A 22,005-nucleotide genomic window follows, 5' to 3' on the forward strand; every position below is an offset into this window, starting at 1 on the left:
TGCAAAGTCCTATCAGAGGGACCACACACTATGGACAGTTCAGACATGCCAATTAGCCTAATTATTAACGATAGGAGGAAGTCCATACAGCAGAGGAGGAACATGCCAACTCCAAACACACACCTCCAAGGGTGAAATTGACACACATTATGTGTGTCTGGAGTTTGCATATTCCTCCTACGGACTTCCTCCTGTTGTTAACAGTTAGGCTAATTGGCATGTCTGAACTGTCCATAGTGTGTAGTCCCTCTGTAACAATGGTTACAGTGGTACTTAGCAATTGTGCCAACCATTTACAATATTGAGTCAAACAAATAAAAATAAATACAATGTTGAATGTTATTAGTGTATTACTATGTATAATAATAAGAAAACAGAGACAGGCTTCAGGAAATAAAAAAAAAAAAAACGTGTGCAGTTAATTTTAGTTTTTGAACATTAGGCTTAAAAATTCTTGCAACTGTAAGACAGTGTAAGTATACACATACACACACGCACACACAAACATGATATTGTTACAAATAAAAACATAGAGATTACAGCTGAATTTTATTTTCTCTACATATTTTTATAAAGCATAGCCAAGTGGAAAAACAAGGCAAAGTCATGTTTGACCTTTTAACACTCTATTCTGCAGAAAAGCGGCACATTGTAAATATAGCAACGTAAGATTATAAAAATTCAAAACACATTACTTGACTGAACAATAAAGCAGAAGGCAAATACAAACAGGGTCTTGACGACACGAAGTAGTGTTTAAATTGGTCTTAGTTACTGTTTTATAGACACCGGGGTTTCCTTGACAGGAGTAAACTTGTACACAATATTTCTCAAAGCCAAAAGAACAATTAAAATAAATATCCATGGCTGGATTTCAGTTTTTAAAAACCAGAGTAGTGACTAACATCTATTGCTTTGGAATGAGAGGTCTGTTTGTAAGAAATTAAAGATTTTCTGCAATTTTCTTGAGGGAATTTTTCATTTGTTAAACCATTTGTTTTGCCTGCTCAAAACATCAACAAATGTTGTCTTCAGTTTTTTAACTGGCTTATTTAATCCAAAGTTGAGGGCTTTCTGGTTCATGGAATTATTTTCACTGTTTTTCCACAGACAACTGCTCTCAGTGACAACCCCCCCCCCCAGCACAAACCTCAGAAATCCTTATTTTACACAGTCACTCATCTTTTCTTCTTGCTCTCTTTCTTTGGTTTCTGTCGGGGCTGAGGAACTGATCCTTTAACTTTCTTGCTCTGTTCTGTGCCTTGTGTGTCACTGTGTTCAGCCTCCTCCTATATTTAGGATTTAGATAGCACTTTACCCATCTGAATTAACAGCAATATCACTACTCAAAAATATATCCGTAACCAGACAACAGAAACGGTCATATGACAGAAATGTATGCAAGGAAAACGTGAGCCTCTTACCTGGTTGTGCACCTTTGAAGAAGGTATTATCACGGCAAGAATACATACAAGCTGAAATATGGCACCCAGGAAGAGACCATAACGCAGGACATTTTCCAGGAAAGTCGGTTCGGGAACCTCAGGGGGTGTTAGATCCAGTTCCGGCGTCATGTTCTGTTTCCTTCCTTTCCCCCCTGTTTCGTTATCAAATCAGTTCAGCTAATATGACACATTTGTATATTGCATCAATGGTTAATTTTAAATGCAAATTGCATTGCATTTAATTTAAATTTCGTATGTACATGATAATCACGAACAGCGCCCGAGAATCAGTTAACCCGAGACTGCAGACAACAGCAGACAACTGCAGACTACAGACAGTCACAATAAAAAAAACATGAGTTCGGGCTAGTGAAAATTAAGAAATATTATACCAGTTTGTGTAGCGCTAAATAAAACTTGGTTCAACTGTAAAATGCAATAAGTAACACAACAAAGAGGCAAATGTGAGCGTAATTCATAATAAATAACCGTTAGCTAATTCAATGTACAGACGCAATTCTGAATCGTAGTTAGCTCAGTAGCTAACTTGGATAAAATGCAACCTAAGTATTGGGGAAATAAAACATATATTTTGGTAACAGGGGGTGTGGTTAGTGTGTAGTTGGAATTTTATATAAATTACTAAACTGGCAGTAAAATTATAAACTTAAAAGTTACCAAACAAGCAGCACACCTACCAAAACACCAGCCTTCAGCATCCACCGGATGTAGAATCAAGCAGCTTCCGGTGGTTGCTTCACGTTATTCTGCCGTAACTCGATACGTTCTGCCTGCACATCTGTTATAGAATTGCATTAAGCGCCTTATGCGGAGCTGTGAAGAAGCTTGTGAAACTAATCCAGATGAGCTACTGGAGATCCCACCAGATAGAATCTTCTCAGAAGTCTTTCCAGTGTCGCCGTCTGTTGTTCACATTTGTAATACCACTTACTGCCTATTGGATTCTCATTTAATAAACACAACCAACCTTATTATACCATCCATCCATCCATTTTCCAGACCGGGGGGTCCGGAGACTATCCCTTATTATACCGAGAATAGTTAATATTTACATGACCACTTTGCAGTCCACACTAAAACGATATTTATAACACATCTACCTTAAGGTTGTATTTGTTCAAAGCAAATAAGATTTGTAATAATTATATACGTCGGACAATTATAATCCATAAAGTTTATATAAGTCTGATAACTAAAGTTTGTGAAGGCCTGGTTTTTTTAAACTGAAAGTGTTACCCTAACATTACACAACAAAGTCACACAGCATTGTAGGGATTAGAGATAGTTGTGCACTGCTTGGGGCGTCATGTTGGTGCAGTGGTTAGCACTGTTGCCTCACGCCTCTGGGACCCGGGTTCGAGTCTCCGCCTGGGTCACATGTGTGCGGAGTTTGCATGTTCTCCCCATGTTGACGTGGTGTTTCCTCCGGGTACTCTGGTTTCCCCCCACAGTCCAAAGACATGTGGATTTCACTTGCTAAATTGCCCGTAGGTGTGAATGGTGTGTGAGTGTGCCCTGCGATGGGCTGCCCCCCCAGCCTGGGTTGTTCCCTGCCTCGTGCCCATTGCTTCCGGGATAGGCTCCGGACCCCCCGCGACCCAGTAGGATAAGCGGTTTGGAAAATGGGTGGATGTGTACTGCTTGTTGAGATTGTTTAAACGTCTGAAAAAAATGCCGTAAGGCCAAAGGGATTTTTGATTAGCTCACTGTAGATCTAAGAACTAGTAAAATACTAACCCCCCAAATAAAGTTTGATGAAGTCCGATAACGGAGGGGTCATTTTCACTGCACTGTAAGTGCATTTGAATGCATTCAAATACCTGGCAGTAAAGTATCAAATTGCAAATCTGAATACTGAAAGGGTGTAGGTCTGATTTCAATACTGGTAGGGACCAAATCAGCCCCAAACCCCCCGCCCCCCTTACCCCTAAACACACAAGGTACTCCCCCAGTGTTGGTAGGGACATGCCCAAACCATCCAGATGCCGTTTGCTGAAAACAATTATACTATATACAAACATTTGACATCTTCTTCTTATAACAGGAGTCTATAGTTAGATATGGGTAAGACATGTGCTCAAATTTAAATCGTATAAATTTTCCCATTCAATAAGAAAAATATGATAAATGTAACATTACGGACACTGGAACATCAGATTGGCAAATATTGTATTTTTAAATTGTAATTAATATATAATAACAAAACAGTCAATCGAATTCATCAGTAAAATGGACATTTTGTAGTTTGTCATAAAAAAATAACATAAATGTGAAATCAAAGTATTTTAACAAAAGAAATAACTAATAACTAACATGAGATGCATAAATATAATCAGTTTGAATTTAATATTAATAGCAAACTTTATCCAACAGCAAAATCATATTAATAGCAAAATTACCAAATCTTTTGAAGTCCAGTTATACAATCAGTTTTATGTTAGATTTTGCAGTGCAGGACAGCATGGTGGTTCACTGGTAGCACAGTTGCCAGGGCTGGAGATTGGAATCGCCATTCTTTGTGTGGAGAGTTGACATTTTCTCCCTGCGTAATGTGGATTTCCTTCTGTAGCTCAAAGGCATATAACTGGGCTAACAGGTGTTTCTAAATTGTCCAGAGGAAATGGTTTTGTGTATGTTTGTGTGTATTGGCTCTATGATGGACTGGCATCCCAGCAATGTGCCTCTCATACCATATTGCTGTGCTGGAAATGATACAAATGCTGTTGTGAATAGGTAAATAGGATGTTGTTTTTAAACAATGTATATTTGCTTTCCATTATAAATGTTACATAATGCTACACAAATAGCATTTGTTAGAGCATTAATATATAGCATTTATTAATTATATTATATTAATTACATTAATGGTTAAAGGCTAAAGCATTTTCCTAACTCAAACGCGTAATTATGAAGACAAGCTTACATGGCGTCATTACAAATGCCACTTCCAATTCCAGTGCTAAGCTATTCCTGGTATAACCTTTGATATGTCTGTTTAGTAGAGAGACTTATTTGAAGATATGCATTAAAAGCAATGCATTGTGAATATTCCTATATGAAGTATATAGGGCATCTCAGTGTCCCAAAATCACAAGCAAAATGTGACAGTGTGAGATTTGATATTAAAACATTATATGGACAAAAGTATTGGGGCACACCTCTTAATCACTGAATTTGTGTGTTTCATTGAGACCCCTTGGCACGTGTATAAAATCATGCACTCAGTCATGCAGTCAGGTTTACAAACATTTGTGAAAGAATGGGTCATTCTGAAGAGCTCAGTGAAGCCGGGTACTGTCATAGGATACCACCTTCGCAATAAGTCAGTTCAAGAAATTTCTTCCCTGCTAGATATTCCAAAGTCAGCTGTAAGTGGTATTACTGCAAAGTGGAAGTATTTATAAACAACAGAAACTCAGCCCTAAAGTCACAGCCCTAGTGAAATAACAGAGCGGGGTCACCGAGCGCTGAGGCGCACAGTGCGTAACAGTCACTAACGCTCTGCTGACTCAGTAACTGCAGAGTTACAAACTTCCTCTGGCATTTGACTCCAGCAAAAACTGTGTACAGGGAGCTTCATGGACTGAGCTTCCATGGCCAAGCAGCTGCATGCAAGCCTCACATCACTAAGCACAATGCTAAGCGTCGGATGGAGTGGTGTAAAGCACACCGCCACTGGGCTCTGGAGCAGTGGAAGCATGTTCTGTGGAGTGATGAATCATGCTTCTCTGTCTGGCAGTCTGATGGACAACTCTGGATTTAGCAGAGGGTTCAGTCTGCTGTGTTCAGTACATTCCCTCCCACTTGGGTGCACCCATCTTGTACAGAATGTTACCAAAGTCTTGTTCACCTTATTTACACCAATACCTCATGTCACCTCATAGAACTCAGGACAATATTTGTAGGACATCGTCAAGGCCACAGAGACCAACCATAAGACATATTTTACCCTTCAGAATAATAAAATAAAGAGTGTTTTTCAACCTTTCGTAAACCAGTGAGCCTAAATAAAACTCAATCAGAGCCAGGGGGACCATTAATTGGTGATCACATAAGTAGCTAAAATCTAAGGATCGGAAGGGGGGGGGGTGGTTAATATTTCTTGTTCTGGAGAGGGGGGTACCCTTGAAAATTATACTGATAGTCAATTTAGTGGTCTTGAAGGTATCTGTTATGTGGACCCCAGGGAGAAAACCCTGCAGCGTGAAACATTTCATATTGAATATTTGCAATATCCAAATATATTACATGAAAAAACGTATACGTACATATTCACTGTAGACCTGCTCACATTCAACACAGAACCGGCACACAGATTGTCTCACAAAAACCACCGAGAAGATGCAGGAGTTGCAGTTTGCAGATAAAAAGGAACATTTGACCCTACACTGATTACGACACGGTCATGTAATCGACATATGAAAAATTAGCATTTGTCAACACAGACCATGATATTCTGGATCAAAAGAAATCCTTAACATTCGCATATCTCACAATTTAAAACATTCATAATTGTGCATCCGAGAAAAACAAAATAAACCATATAATGTGGAGCTTTCCTGTACAGGATCATTGGTACGTATTATAATAAACATCAACTCAGAGGAAAAAGTCAACAAACTTTGCCATTTGGAAGCACTGAGAAAGAAAATCACCATTTTTAGCGAAGCTGACTTCATTAATGAGGTGACTGTCCAAATGCCCTGGAGCGTTCTGGAGGCTGAATTCCTCAAAATATTCATCCTCTACGTTTGACCTCTGCCGTGGACTGTCATGTCCTTCCTTATGATGTCATCTACTAGAGAGAAAAAGGAGCATAAAATAGTAATTGAATATATGGGTGTATTCATAAAGATTTATTTACAGGCTGCAGTTCATCTGAAGGTGTTTCATTCTTCATACTCTCTTTATGCTGTAAAATCTTTCAGCAACATCCAACAGAGGAACAGTTTAGCTTTGGCACAAAATGTCTCTCGGTGGCACAAAGTGGGTGGCATATGAATTAACTGCCCTTACTTTTTATGCTGGAATTCGGCACGAAGGCAGTTTAGTGGTTAAGCACAACTTTATAATATATGTTATCTTAAGGCAATGTCACGATCCACCATTACAGAGCAATAACATGTGCATATTTGTATCTAAAAATTAAAATAAGTTTTATTAGAACATAGTTGGGTGCTGTACTAGCTTGGGCAGCCCACGCACAGGAAGAAAACCACAAATCTGAAGACATGTCTCTTCACTCATGTGGGGTCCCGTTATTTGCTATAACTTCCTGTTGTTCTGTAGAACAAAGTGGCCAAAGTGCAGAAATGGAAACTTTTACTGTGTCATTGTTTTTTGTGTAATTCTAAGAAATAAGTTTGACATTGCTGAAAGGAGAGCAGGGAACCCATCGCTAGGCTGTTCAGGTTCTCGTGAACTTTTTTATTTAACAGTAATAGGAACCTGTACTGCTATGGATGGTGGGTGGTGAATATCTCTAACAGATGCTGTCACCCTATTGTGGAAACTATACTTTTAAAACCAGTTTTCAAATTACATTTTCACAGATGGTTAATATTGCTCAACAGATTCGTTAATAGAAACATAGTTTTCCAAACAGACCTTTACAAAGACGTGGCTGTATGATAACGCAACGTTTTTGGATGTCGATATGATTCTGTAATTTATGTTGCAGAAGCCCTATAAAAGTAACATTTCTGACCCTGTTAGAGTGTTTTATATGCTTTTATAAGTCAGATATCATCTGTGTCGTATGTGTGAATCGATGCCCCCATTAGACGGAGTGACAGACGCAGTGTTTGATGTAAGATACATGGTGATCAAATGTGGCAGAATGGACCAGATTGTAAACTAAAGAGGTTATGTCAGTTATCTCTAGTACTCATCAGAAACCATGCGTCACTGTTAACGCACATAACGCCTCAGTGTATTGTTTGGTGTTCAGGTCAAGAATATAATTCACCCCTTGTAACAAAGCTCATGGACTTAATTGTATTAAGCAGAAAAAGAATTAAGTGAGTCCTGATTCCCCAAAGGTGGAGACTTAGGTTATTCATTAGCATATTCATTTGTTTTTTAAACATACATACATACATACTTGAGTATTTAGGCATACAGGTACCTTGAAATATGGTGTAACCTTCTAGCCAGCAGAGGTCCACACTACCTGATGGCTTTTGCATACTACATTATATAGTATATTGCAAAAATCAGAAGCACAGAACATAAAAAGGTACAAACAGATCATACAAGTAAAAGATTAAGTTGGCGTTTAAGCCGAAACAAAACTAATGCTAATGAATCACCTGTGGCCAGATTTTTTGTTTGAACACAATATGTTTGTTTGCATATAATCATAAAGTACCATGTCCTATTTAAAACTTTGACCTACATAGTGCGATGGAGGAGGAGAGCGCGTGGCAACCGGGAGCAGCGGATGCTGGCTCTGCCCCCCCTCCCGCCCGCCCTGCCCACACCCCACCTACTGCACTCTCAAAATCACAAGCGAGCAACTCGGCACTTCAAAGGCGGCCCCTGCCTCCGGACACCCACATACGGCCGCCTGCAGCAAAATCTCACCCTCTTTACTCTCCCTTTACATTCATACATTTAGTGATTTACAGAGATTATTCACATATTTACTGAGATTGTTCAACTCAAATCGCACCTTTTGACCTTTAGATGTCAGAAAGGACACTTGCATGCTAAGATCAGATCAGTTTTTATACTTTTCTAAAGAATATTTAAGACGTAAAACATTACATAAACGTAGCTATAGGTGTTCGGAAAATATACGTTTTCATGTTTATAGCTGAATCTCACTTTCTGCAGAAGTTTCGTTATTAGTTTGATTTTAAAAAAGAAAGTTTTCTGACACAGATCAGCCCAATGCTCTGGTCTAAGCACTTGTGAAATGAGCACAAAATGCAGAGATTACTCATTATGTAAAAACCCAATGCGCATTTCCTATTAAGATGATGTTTTGGATAAATCTGCCAGCTGATACTGGAGTTTATGCAATCTGTTGTTCTTCAAAGAAAAAACACTGAACGGATAATAAGCGAAATTAAATGCCTGCTTACCATCATCCAGGTAGGCTTGGTCGAGGTTCTCCTGCTTAATGGTGATGTTCCCAGAAGCAGCTGCTTTCTTTTCCTCAGGCTGGGGAAACTTCTGCTCTGGGAGAGGCCTACTCTTTGGGAGCCTCTGACTGTAGAGCTGAGGCTGGATTACAGGGGGGCAGGCTTCCGGTAGAGCTGCTGAGGCCGTGACAGCTGCCTGGGGGCAGTTGTTGGCGTAAACGACTTGCTTGTGCTCCGCTTGCGAAGCTGGGAGCATCTGGCCAGGGTGCAACAGCTGGACTGCAGAGGCGTTGACGCAGGTGGAATGGGCTGGCGGCATGGCATGTACAATCATGGGATGCTGGGCCTTTGGGACTACAATGCCCAGCTGGTGGTAGAGCCCTGAGCTCCGGCTCCCCGTAGGGAAGATGACAGGAGGGTTTGGCTGCTGGGGACAGAGATCAGGCCCAGGAAGGTTAGAGTGCCGCTGCTGGCAGTTTGGCATGGTGTCACCAAGGCAGCTTTCCACGTTGATCAGGCTGAAGGGGTTGCTGTAATAGTCAGGGGCCTGAGACGCTGCATAGCTCGATTGTCCGCACAGGGAGCCATCCAACGGCTCTGTTTTAATGTAGGGAGCTGAAGAGGACATATCAAGCAGGAATTAGGATTTGTGAATAGTTTTATGCATAGCAGTTCATATTTCCTCCCATCTCACCACACATTCTAACCTTCTGAGTGAATAGCAGGATCGATATACTTTACGGCGTCACATAGTAATTTCTACATACCCCATCTTGCCCTCCAAGAGAGACACTGACACACATTATATATACAGGAGAGCAAAGCTTGGGGTCAAAACCAAGGGTCCAGCAGCCCTGGAGTAGTTGGGGTTAAAGGCCTTGCCCAGGGCACAATGGTGATATGATTATCCAGCCAGCAACAGGGTTCCAACCCACAACCTTCTGGACCTGGGCATAGAGCCCAAACCAGCTGAACAACATACCGCCCCCTACAAGTAGAGGTTGGTACCTGTCAGAGAGGTGTATGTGAAGTGCTGAGGCTGGCTGCGTTTCTTCTTCCCGTTGATAACATAGAAGTTCACCTTCACTGGATATACGATGGATGGGTCTCGGTAGGAGGGGACCTCGACAAACAGCATACTCTGGAAGTAACAGTCTATTGTTAGCAGTGTTGGGAAAGTCACTCACAAAAGTAACTCATTACAGACAGTTCAGGTCCAGAAAGTACAAATCCAGACCAAGGTGTTGCTTCAACCAAGTCCTTATACTCAACTGGCTGGTTGAAACATAACCTTGCTCTGGATTTTCTAGACCTGAACTATCTGTAATGGATTACTTTTGCGAGTAACTTCCCCAACACTGATTGTTAGAGAGTACAGCACATATGCATTGAATTTCAAAGGCAGTATTTATTTTTAAAGTATCAAGGTTTTCTGACCTAACAACTAACAACTAAAGTAACTAATGTGGTCAGTATTGCTATAATGGGAGAAGGAAACCAGTACAAATAGCTCACCAGCACAAGGGATCCCTCCATAAAGCATAACTATATTTGCATTCAGTGGGTGATAACGACATATGAAGGAGATGTATAAATTGCCCAATTCTTCATACAAGGTTCATGAAAGCAATAGAACAATCCACGCAAACTCTTACAGCCTGGCTTTTGCCTTTGTCCACAGTCGCTTCAGCCTTCCAGATGTGATGTCCTTCTGTAAACACGAACACACAAGGCATGTCTTAGCAGAAAGATACACGCTGGTTTTCGGCTAGTACTATTATCTATCAAATAACTTCTACAATTTGATGCAATTTTCTGCAATAAAGCTTCGTAGAATTGCACAAATGTATCTACTTTTATTTATTATTGCAAATGCTTAAAACTATGGGGTGGCATGGTGGTGCAGTGGTTAGCACTGTTGCCTCCCACCTCTGGGACCCAGGTTCGAGTCTCCGCCTGGGTTACATGTGTGTGGGGTTTGCATGTTCTCCCCATGTCATCATGGGGTTTCCTCCGGGTACTCCGGTTTCCCCCCACAGTCCAAAGACATGTGGACTTCACTTACTAAATTGCCCGTAGGTGTGCATACGTAAGTGAATGGTGTGTGAATGTGCCCTGCGATGGGCTGGCCCCCCAGCCTGGCTTGTTCCCTGCCTCGTGCCCATTGCTTCCGGGATAGGCTCTGGACCCCCCGTGACCGAGTAGGATAAGTGGTTTGGAAAATGGATGGATGGATGCTTAAAACCATAGTGTGGGTGTTATCATATGGGATGATCGAAGGCCAGGAAGGTATGAGAGAGGCTATCCTAAGCTTAGAATAAATAGCAGCATAGTTGCTCCTGATCCAGTGCTGTGTGGACTTGCACCTGGGCATTCACTGGAGGCTCAGCCTAGCTGCATCTATGCCTAGTCGACTCCTCAGCAGCATGAATATTCATAATGAGCTATTTGCCTGATATTCACGCTGAATAAATGTAAATGCAAACAAGGGAGCATGGACATCAAATACATAACCTTAATGTGCATGAGGAGGTTTATATCATGGGTATCAAACTTTCTTAAACTAGGGATCCACCAATAAAAACAGAGCATACATGGGCCCCCCCTACCCCTAACGTGTCTTCACCTAAATAGCTAAGAACATTTCTTGCTCCAGAAAATTTCGCTTTGAGTACTTTTGGCTCCAGGAAGCGGGGTTCTCCTAGAACACTTTTTTTGTTTGTACCAGATGATTGTAACAATTTCATTAATTTACAAAACATTTCTGCAGACCTCCTGCTTAGAAAACACTACAAATCGTTTTAAAGACTTAAAATTGGTCTTAAACATTGATTTGAGTTTTTAAAAATTTTTTTAAGGTTGCAGTAGTCAGTTTAGCTTAATCCTGAAGATCATTTTGTAAAAGAGCTTTACGTGAAAGTACCAGCAGGGGGAAATGATGAGCGATGAATGTGCAGGTCCATGACACTGCCTGAGGTTGATTTCTCAGAATTTCGTCTTTAGGTTCTCATTCTTTGCATTCCTTCTAAGTAGCATGTGGGTGGTGCAAGTAAATATCATCTACTGTGTTTTGTTTCGACAGAGTAGGGTAGTTCCCTTCACTTTCATACCCTACCAGCCACGCTTGGAAAATTGTATGGAATCGTCATTGGTGCATAAATACAGTAGCACTTCTCTGAATACGACATTCTTTTGCACCCCCATGCAAACGAATAAGTCAATATAGAGTGACATTTCTAATTATAATTCACAGAAAAGGGTGGATCTTGCTTTTCTTTCAGCAGATAGCTAAAAATGATACACTCTGAGGAGCGCTTACAGTTCTGAAAATGGAAAAATGAAGCTCCATATCAAGGTGATAGTACTTTAAAAAAACATTCATGGATTTCCAAAATCACTAAACCTAAAAACCTTTAAAATTTTCATTCAGTGGTGGTTCTACACTAAACCAAAACCAAAACACATCGTACAGCCAAACACATAAATGGAAGGCATAGACAGTAACCTAACCTAAAGATTCTGCTCTAGAATAATAGCAATAATATTGCTATTAATAAAATCCCCCCCCGAGAGATTATTCCAGAAACTGCACATAGAATTTATGTCTCACAAGTCAGGAAGTCCAAGCATGTGCATTTCACAGGATGATACAGCTGCATTTTTATGAGAAAGGACTTTTTTAAATGATGTGACTTATAGGGAAAGGCCCCTCTCAAACTGAGAAAAATAGTGTATACAGATATGACTAAACTATGGTGGGGAATTCCGGAAAAGTATATTTATCATCAAAGTGACCCATTTCAGCAACAACTGTTTTGGCACAGATTTAAGGTGAAATATTACCATAATGAAATATCAAGTAAACGGCAAGCTTATTTATCAAAATTTCAAATATTTCTAAAAGACAACACGGTTAAAAACCATTTGTGATTAACAGCATTTTGTCTGAGGCCAACAGACTAATCAATGCACCGTAAAATGCCCTAATCAGTTAGAAAGCAGGCAATGAATTATTAATATCATGTTAAAAGACTGAACCCATAATCCTGGATTCTCTGGCATTTAACGAAATATGACAACAAATGAAAAAAATAAGGAAAAACTGTTGGAGAACGTCATGTGACATTTAAATATAATATTAAAAATATTCCATTTTCATTCATTTTAAAAAGTCTGTCTTTGTGATATTGAAAAATACAGCCCTAAGGGCTGTAAGGGGCTTAAGAAATTAAGAAATGGTAAAATAGCACACTACATATTCAAAAGTTTAAAATGTTGCTTCTTAACTGCAAAGTTTATGTTAAATTAATTTCGGTTCAGAAAATTAGTGACAGGAACCTAATGCTCTTCAAGAAGGGCGAGGTTCAAAGACCCGTTGACAGAAAGTGGAGTTTTCACAACACATTGATAACTGTCATGGAAAATAAAATGTCACGTGAGGAGATGCACGAGTTACACTTGCAAATGAGTCCACTGCTGCCCCTGAAGACCTGTATTTTGTACTGTTTGTTTTTCTCCAGTTAAAACCATGAACATTTCCTTGCAGAAATTTCTTCTATAGCTGTTTTAAGCTAAATTAGCATCCTCTCTCAGCATGGGAGTTAACAGCAGTATGAAGAACTCCTGAAAACCCTCCAGAAGCTTTTGTTTGTGCTTCTGCACATGGTTTGCTTGTCTCTCTCTGGCATCTGAGTTCTAGTGTAAATAGCAGCCAACTGATATGAAACCAAATAATGTCAAAATTCGATCTGATGAATGACAGGCCTATATAAAAACTGATAAGCTGTCAGTAATATAAAATAATAAAAAAAAACTGTTCCATATTTACAGTTACTCATCTGCATAACCAGATTTTAATAATAATAATAATAATAATAAACGCTATTAACTATTAGCAATGTATTGTTAATTATATGAGATTCTCTTGGCACAAAGGTCATACTTATCATAAAAATTATTGAATTAGTGTACCCCAGACTTGAGCCATATATTGTCTGGAATAGGCTCCAGCCACGCCCTCCCCTTGTTAGAAGATGGATGGATGGATAACATTTGAACAATACTATCACCATTAATATCTTTTCAGTATATTTCTCTTACTATGTAGCATTTCTGAACAACTGTACAAGACATCCAGCAAACTAAGGATGTAGGAGCATGTTGCCAAAGTAGGGGCATTAAGACCTGGGGGATGTTCCATAAAAGAGGATTTCTCGGTTAGCTGGGTTAACTTAAGATAGAAGCCATGATCATCCAATAAGAATGCTCCTTACCTAATCTCGTACTGGACAATCAAAAGTTCTAGCTTAAGTTATCCCAGCTAACTGAGAAATCCTGCTTCATGGAACACCCCCCTCCTTTGTGGAAAACTCCGCAGGGCTCTGCAAAACTCACCCCGTGTCTTCTCCATGAAAACCACTTTGGAGTCCAAGGTGAAGTTCTGTCCAGTCAGGATCATCTGCTGCCCCCCCAGAACCGAGCAGCTCTCTATGTCCTGCTTCTCTACCATCGGGAGCTCGTAGGCCGACCTCTGGGCTGTGGCCAATGAAGGAGATGCATCATCACAACAGGTCATGATTCTCTCGGAAACTAAATATGAAACCTTTTGTTTAAAGTCTGTCTTCTTACCCATACTACTATATGCTGCCATATGGCCAGCGCTTTACTCAATAAAAGTCATATTGTAATCTCTTGAAGGCAGTGCAAATTATGGAATAAGTATATATGCAAGCATCAAATCCAAAAAATTCCAAATGATGTAACTGAGAGGTGAGTACTTGTATAGTACAGTTAATGAACAACCAGCCCACACACAATATAGTCTCTGTTTTTGTAACCATAAAAATATCTATGATAGGAAAGCACACCAGGAACTGAAAAGGTGTTTGTCAGGTAAAACAACCTCCTAATAGCAGCAACAACAACAACAACAACAACAATAATAATAATAATGGGGTGGCATGGTGGTGCAGTGGTTAGCACTGTTGCCTCACACCTCTGGGACCCGGGTTCGACTCTCCGCCTGGGTTACATGTGTGTGGAGTTTGCATGTTCTCCCCATGTCGTCGTGGGGTTTCCTCCGGGTACTCCGGTTTCCCCCCACAGTCCAAAAACATGCTGAGGCTAATTGGAGTTGCTAAATTGCCTGTAGGAGTGCATGTTTGAGTGAATGGTGTGTGAGTGTGCCCTGCGATGGGCTGGCCCCCCATCCTGGGTTTTGCCCATTGCTTCCGCGATAGGCTCCAGACCCCCCGCGACCCAGTAGGATAAGTGGGTTGGAAAATGGATGGATAATAATAATAATAATAATAATGAACTGACCAGAATAAGTAGTCATAATTGGATAGATGGCTGGGTTGAAATTTTATACATGCTGTTGTTTTTTACAAAATGTCTCATTTTTGTGTTTTTTTTTCTTCAGGGCAACTTGAATCCTGGGAAAATCTTTTTTTACATCCCATCTTATTTCCTATATATGGTGAAAAACAGGTGCGTGTATGTAAGAGGGTCAGTGACGTGTGACGGGACCTACAGCACTCGATGGGATCGGATGCCGCTTGCAGTGTGACAAGCTGGCCGCCAGACTCAGGTATGTAGACACGGAACACCAGGCGAACGCATGTGTTTTTACGTCCGACGTCCGTCTCGCCTTTCCGCAGCTCGATATCTGCGTTCTTCAACTTCAAGATGCCCACACAGTCGATACTGCCAAAGACACAGGAACGCAGTTGAGTGGTAGATGCCATATTAACAATGATCAGTGTTAAATGATCGTTGATGGCTGCTATTACAGGTAGATCTTGTCATTACTCCCCTAATTGCTCAGCAGAGGTGTTTGCTGTGACCAAGGCAGTGTGCTTCACAAGATCCCAGGTAACCATAATGCTAAGTACTGGAAAGAATTAACAAAATATAAAAGACACAGCACCTTGTGATTCAATGGGTTAGGCATCTGTGCCCATATCCAGAAGGTCACCAGTTTAAATCCTGTAGCTAGCAGAGTGATCATATATCCTGAACTCTATGGATGCTGGGTAAAATGGCTTACCCTGTGTTTTGACCCCAAGATTCGCCCTCACCTGTTTCATAGGTGCCACTTATACCACGGTTACTACTCATTTGCTTTACACATTTTTACTTACAGACATACTTTCTTCCCCCAATGATTAAACATTTTCCTTAGACATGACCAAAGCCACCATCATTATCTTGATAATTGCCCATTTTTAAGCCCAAAGGCCAGTTATTAGTTTGAAATTATCCATATATTAGGCCAGGCTTTTGTTGTTTTAAGTGACATTAGTTATTTCAATCAGATTCAATAATTAAAAAGTGTGGTGGTTTCAATGACCAGTTGCAAACCTACAGAAACTACGCACTCTCAAAAGGACTTCCTTACATGGCTTCCATATTTTTCTTGGGCTCCAGTGGAATCTCCAGAACTTTCGTCCCATGGACCATCTTCTCACAGCTGACAGTGTTGACAGTCTTGCCTGTGATGCGGTGGACCTGGTAGAAAGCATGCGGCTTGAGGACCCGTTCGTCGGCTGTGCCGATGAAAATGTGGAGCTTCAGAGGGTCGTGACCTTGGTACCCATGGAGCTGGAAGAAAATATTATCAGACCTCATTAGCTGCAGATCAGACCTCATTAGCTTCCCTCATATATCCAGAGAAGGACCGGGCTGCTTTATTCATGAGCATGGAATTTTACTAAAAACCGCCCGATAAACACATTTGTCTACATACAATTCTTCACAAACAGTACCAAAAACATTCATTTTACATTGTTTTTTTTCATGGGGAAACAACCTAGAAATTTCGCAATTATGAAGAGGGGAGCGATCTTGACTCTGCTTATCTGTATTAGGTAAGAGACTGTGAGTGTGACATCACCGTACAGTGAGGACATTTTCTGCCAATTCAAATATTAGCATTTCCATATTCCATTACAATTCCTTTGCAAGCATGAATCAAGTAGAATAATGAATCAGACAGCTAATAAGAGGCCAAGTGAACAGGAATACTGTACAGTGATCGCCGTATTGTAATTTGCTAAAAGTTCCAACAAAAATACTAGTATCACCAGATACAGTAACATGCAAAGGCATCATTAAACACAAAGCCCTATTTCAAGTTCAGTATTTAGAAAGTGAAAAGAAGCAGGCATAATGTGAGATGTAACGGCCAGGCCATTCTTCATGTCATATTTCCTTAAAACGTTTTTGCACATTTGCATAATCAAATAAGCTGCGTGCTACTACAAAGCACTTGAAATGCCCGGGCAAGCATCAGACATTGCAGTGAAAAAAGCAAAAACAAAACAAAAAAATAGACGCTCTGCTCATAAAGTAATTTGCAAAATAAAGGTGACACCTTCTACAGCAGCAGCGACTCATACACAAACTGAGATACTGAAAAACCGGAGGAGGAGGAAGCAAGTGGAAACCACAAAGCACAAACCTGCAGCGAGTGAAGTGTCTGTCTTAGAAGACTTCAAAAAACCATGTAAATCCAAGTACAAATTCTGCTTACAGTTAAGGGGCAACTTATTGAATTTCGGTTCCTCCAAACAGAATTTACAGTTCAGCTTTTGACTTAAAAAGTGCATAATGCATTATGCAATCATATTTACCTGCTTGCTGTTGTGAAAAGAAACATTATTTAAGAAACAGCTTCCAGCTTCAAGATGCACAAGATAAAATAAGTAAACTGTCACTTAATCTGTATATTGCCAAGCTAAAAGGCTGAATTATGGAAGGAAATTGGAAGATGAATGGAAATGTCTCTTATGTTATGTACACATTTATATATCTATATATCTATATATCTTTGTTAGCTACTAGGTTACTTCAGCAGAGAAGATTTCACTGGATAGTATATCGATCATTCAGACTTTTAAAGTTAACTATACCTCAAAATGGACAGAACAATCTCTCTCTCTCTCTCTCTCTCTATATATATATATATATATATATATAGACACACACACACACATACACACACAGCTCACGGCATCACAGCGTATTATGGTTTTTTCCACTGATCAAAGCCGCAGCAGCACTTCTCTGTGTCAGATTAAAGTTAGAGATAAGTGAGAGAGTAGCAGGGAGGATGTTATACCCCAGAGGGTGTAGAAGTAGGACACAAGAAAAGACCCACTGTGACAACAGTCAATGAGACTTGTCCTGATTCAGATATTGTTGGTGTTATGTAATTTTTAATAATGGCGGAAGCCTGGTAAATGAACAAATGACCAAGCACTCATTTGTTTACATGACACAGATGAATCACATAAGGACAAAAAGGAGTATAGATCGATGTAAAATACCACAGATATTCAGTAGTAAGGCTATAGTCTTGTGTATATAAACTAGTATGTGTCATATTGAATGATAAAAAATATAATAATAGGGGCCATGGGATCGCTCCTAAAAAGGGCCCTTTATGATTAGCGAACTTAGCACCGCAGAACATATGTGAGCATACTACTTTGGATGCACATTAAATTAATCAGTGGACATTTGAAACATCAATTCCTCTCAAACATACAAGGCTGCCAGAGTAACCTTACATCCATCCATCCATTTTCCAAACCGCTTATCCTACTGGGTCGCGGGGGGTCTGGAGCCTATCCTAGAAGCAATGGGCACGAGGCAAGAAACAACCCAGGATGGGGGGCCAGCCCATCACAGGGCATACTCACACACCATTCACTCTCACAGGCAATTTAGCAACTCCAATTAGCCTCAGCATGTTTTTGGACTATGGGGGGAAACCAGAGTACCCGGAGGAAACCCCACGACAACATGGGGAGAACATACAAACTCCACACACATGTGACCCAGGCGGAGACTTGAACCTGGGTCCCAAAGGTGTGAGGCAGCAGTGCTAACCACTGCACCACCATGCCGCCCCGTAACCGTACATGTAAACTAAAAAAATTACATCAACAGCCTCTCTTCTTGTCTTTTTCCACATTACTTTTTCCAAAAAAGCTCATTTAAGTTCAAGGGTTAAAGATTACTCAATTTCACAATGTTAACCACGTTATACCATTATAGAAGATTCTCTTATTCTTCAATACATTCTTGTATAATAGTGGAATCACAATAAGGATCACCTGCATAGATACGGCCCTGGCACCGTGGTGCACTCATGCTATGACATGCTGCCAGACTCACATAAGCTGGAAGAAAGTTGTTGCACATGTACTCTACCTGCACCACTGGGTGGCCTCCTTCAGGTGCTTTGACCGCGCCCCTGCTGCCCTCTGTCTCGTATTGGGCGCGGTGGTGAGGCTTTGGCTGGACCTCCACGCGGAGCTCATAAGGATCATGGCGGCTGGGAGCTGGTCTCTCCAGCGGGGACTGGGAGGTGACAGAGAAGCTGTGTAGAGAGGACAGAAAAAAAATTAACCAGGAAGACAAACACCATACTTTTCATTTAAGCAAAAAGTGCTGCGTAAAATGAGAGACAGCAATGCCCAAAATCACACGTGGAGACGCTTGGTCGCAAATGGGACTCCTCCCAAACCACTGCCTAAAACCAAATACTCTCGGCATTGGACCCCTTAACATTTTGATTGACAGCCAAACCAGACAATCAGGCCCAAGTCTACAGACACCTCAGATCTTCCCCTTGTCCTTTTAGCTTAGAAAGATATCACTTTACTTCTCTTTATTTTTTGCCCCTTTCCATGAACTACATCTGCATATTCTACACGGCACTAACTAACTAAAGCTGATAAAGATTCTTTTTATTTATTTGCGAATACACAGTTTGAAAAAAGTGCCATTGAGGGTATAGTTACTTGTGACTGGGGCTGTTTCCTCAAGGGTCTGCCAATTGAACCCCAGCAGTATGTAAATGTGCCTTTTAGTCTAATTTGTGCTTAAATGGACTCTGATGAACATTTTATACCGTTGGGGGTACATTAATGTTGTTTGTACCTTGGGGAACAAAACTGTTCCACTGCTGTACCCTATGTTCTGTCAGTGTATTCTGTTGATCTGACAACTTTTTACAACATAAAAGCACGGTATCACTTTGAATGTTAATCTGCAGGACTCCACACTCCAGGTGTCAGAGTGCAAATCAAACCATAGCTCTGGGGGTGTGAGACCACAGCACAGCGGCAGAGGAGGCGGGCGGAGGAGGGGCGGTCACCCTCTGACCCATAACGGCAGGGGGCCCACTGCAAAATTTACCAAGGGGGACTCCCTCCCATACCCCAATTTAAGACCCCCCCCGCCCCCCACCGTGGGACCTCTGCTGTAAGACCCCTCCTCCACCCCTGCATGGTACTACACATTTAGCCACTGAGTCCAAATAGTTCAATTCATGCAAAATGCAGGAAATTTTAAGCCATTTGTTCTCATATAATTTGCTTTCAAGCAAAACATAAAATGTAGCCTGTGACATGAATGTGCAGTTTAGCGCGAAATAAATTTGCCCAAACAAAAGCACAGTCCACACTGCAGAGCATGGATGGCTGACATATGACGGTTAAATGGCACATCAATCCATCCTGTTCCATGTTTGATTACCTGCAGATGCCAGGGACAAGTGGACTGGGCCAAGAAGTTGGCATGACATAATAAGACTCCGTCATTGATGTGCTCCTCATATCCTGTTGGTAGGAGGACCCTTCCGGTAGGATCCCAGGGTACGACAGGTAGTCGACTTGGGTCTTGCTGACCTTGGTGGGGGTGTAATCCAGGGAAACAGTTTCGAAACCATTGGCACTTTGGGTCAAGCTGGCAGAGGGGGCATGGATGCTGGTTGGGTGTGCCTCAAGACCCCTTAGCTGGGGTGATGAATCACGGGAGTGGCTGGGGCTGTGGCACATCTCATAATTGCGCTTGCCTTGTGGGGAGCTGCTACGGGAGCCAGCCCGGGGGGAAGGGGACCGGGGCCCCCGAGAGCTGTCATCCAGCAGGCTGGTGCGTGGTGAACCCCCAGGGGAGGTGTGAGGGGAGCCCGAGGCTGGGTGGCATGGATGGAAACTATGGAATCCGGAGTACAAGTCTGCCAGCACCTGGTTATTAGCAGGGGACACACATGGAGAGGCCCAGGGGGATGGAATATCTGATGGGTAGCTAGTAGAGGAATTGCTACTGGCAGGGCTTGGGCAGGGTGGCTCCCGGTAGGCGCTGCTCTCATGCCCAGGGACAGGCAGCGAGTATCCTGGGCCAACGGGTGCTTGGTCCCCCAGGGAGTTCCTACTCTGATGGTACTGCTCGTGCGATAGTGTAATCTCAATCCTCGGGCTCGGAGCAGCTCCCCCAGGTCTGTAGTGCTTGAGGTATGTCTGGTCATCATACCCCGCAGCGCCCTCAAGGAAAGAGCTGTCACAGGGAGATCGGCCACGAGCATTGACATCTTCAGAGAAGATCCCTGCATGAGAGTGCATGGGCACTGATACAGAACCGGAGGTATTCTGGGGAACAATTATTGTCTCATCTGCAAGGAAATATGGTGTAGACATTTAACATCGGTCTGGGGTTTTTGAAAATAAAAAGTGCACCTAAGTAACTGTACAGTAGCCGCACTGATACATCAAAACACTCTGGCATATACACATTGTGAACTACACCAAATAAAAGTGTCATACAATAGTACCTAAAAAAAATTATGTTATTAAATGGTACTAACAACATTCTGCTGCTCTGAACTCAAATGCATCCTAGGAACACGTCAACTATGAAGCTTATCTCTAATGATTCTGTATATGAATGCAAATAATGAAATGCAATAAATGTTGATAAATGAAAACGTCGATTAAAAACAATACAAGTTTACCAGGTGCCTTTTTAAATATACACGACCGACTTTATTAGTTTGTAAATCAACCTATATGGCTCATTACTTTTCAAATACGATATACTATAGAACTGCCTGTACATTACCGTCTTTGCGTCGATAAAATAAATTTCATATAAAACTCATATGAAATGATGTGAACTTAAGTGATTAAGCGAGTTTGTCCTCTTTTTTCATCCAGGTAACTAAGTGCATTTATATGTATCGCACTATAAACCAGTACAGTTATTCACACTTTCACTTTTAACCTACCTACTAATGCAATTATACTACTATTTCGAATAATAGAATATTACAATATCATGGGAAGATAGGATCCATTACTTTCATTTTAATTTGATGTAATTGTACAAACCTTGTTCTTCCCCGTTGAAGCCATATTCAAATAAATCATCAAATTCCAGTTCAACTTGTGCAGGATTTTCGGTAAACCCCAAAGAACTGGGATCTTTGTCTTTGTAAAAGGACGTCATCACTCCGACTTTTAATGAAAAACCAAACGAGTCGTAAGAAAAGTAAAATACAAAATGGATTAATTATAATCTGCGAAAGTGTAGCAGTCACCCCCAAAAGAAATGTTATCGTCTCGCATCAGCTTCCTGTTTCGGTACAACCTTATAGGTGAAAC

General features: G+C 41.1%; 2 protein-coding genes across 3 annotated transcripts; both read right to left on the reverse strand.

Moving 5' to 3' along the window:
- Nucleotides 1-536: 536 nt before the first annotated feature.
- Nucleotides 537-2,237, reverse strand: manbal (mannosidase beta like). Its single transcript, XM_049022423.1, has 3 exons — nt 2,144-2,237; nt 1,425-1,597; nt 537-1,289 (listed from the first exon to the last, which is right to left on the reverse strand). Exons 2-3 carry the CDS (start codon nt 1,572-1,574, stop codon nt 1,179-1,181), a joined length of 261 nt encoding a protein of 86 aa, XP_048878380.1. The 5' UTR covers nt 1,575-1,597; nt 2,144-2,237; the 3' UTR covers nt 537-1,178.
- A 1,384-nt stretch (nt 2,238-3,621) lies between these two features.
- LOC125747314 (nuclear factor of activated T-cells, cytoplasmic 2-like) lies at nt 3,622-21,971 on the reverse strand. Of its 2 annotated transcripts, none has more exons than XM_049022396.1 (10): nt 21,733-21,971; nt 20,102-21,017; nt 18,773-18,941; nt 15,954-16,156; nt 15,087-15,259; nt 13,949-14,089; nt 10,210-10,265; nt 9,563-9,695; nt 8,555-9,169; nt 3,622-6,261 (listed from the first exon to the last, which is right to left on the reverse strand). In XM_049022396.1, exons 1-10 carry the CDS (start codon nt 21,848-21,850, stop codon nt 6,212-6,214), a joined length of 2,574 nt encoding a protein of 857 aa, XP_048878353.1. In that variant the 5' UTR covers nt 21,851-21,971; the 3' UTR covers nt 3,622-6,211. The 2 variants fall into 2 exon arrangements, with proteins under 2 accessions (XP_048878353.1, XP_048878352.1); XM_049022395.1 differs by having other exon boundaries at nt 3,622-6,264.
- Nucleotides 21,972-22,005: the final 34 nt, after the last annotated feature.

Source organism: Brienomyrus brachyistius, chromosome 8, assembly GCF_023856365.1.
Source record: "Brienomyrus brachyistius isolate T26 chromosome 8, BBRACH_0.4, whole genome shotgun sequence".
In the NCBI taxonomy this organism is placed as follows: Eukaryota; Metazoa; Chordata; class Actinopteri; order Osteoglossiformes; family Mormyridae; genus Brienomyrus; species Brienomyrus brachyistius.

Bases quoted from the DNA above. Each gene is read 5' to 3' on its own strand.
- LOC125747314 (XM_049022395.1), bottom strand. From the start codon at position 21,850: ATGACGTCCTTTTACAAAGACAAAGATCCCAGTTCTTTGGGGTTTACC. The intron at 18,942-20,101 runs GTAATCAAACAT...CTCTCTACACAG, and splicing joins CTTGTCCCTGGCATCTGCAG to CTTCTCTGTCACCTCCCAGT. The intron at 9,696-10,209 runs GTAAGAGTTTGC...TGTTACTTCCAG, and splicing joins ACAAAGGCAAAAGCCAGGCT to AGTATGCTGTTTGTCGAGGT.
- manbal (XM_049022423.1), bottom strand. From the start codon at position 1,574: ATGACGCCGGAACTGGATCTAACACCCCCTGAGGTTCCCGAACCGACT. The intron at 1,290-1,424 runs GTAAGAGGCTCA...TCCTAAATATAG, and splicing joins CTTCAAAGGTGCACAACCAG to GAGGAGGCTGAACACAGTGA.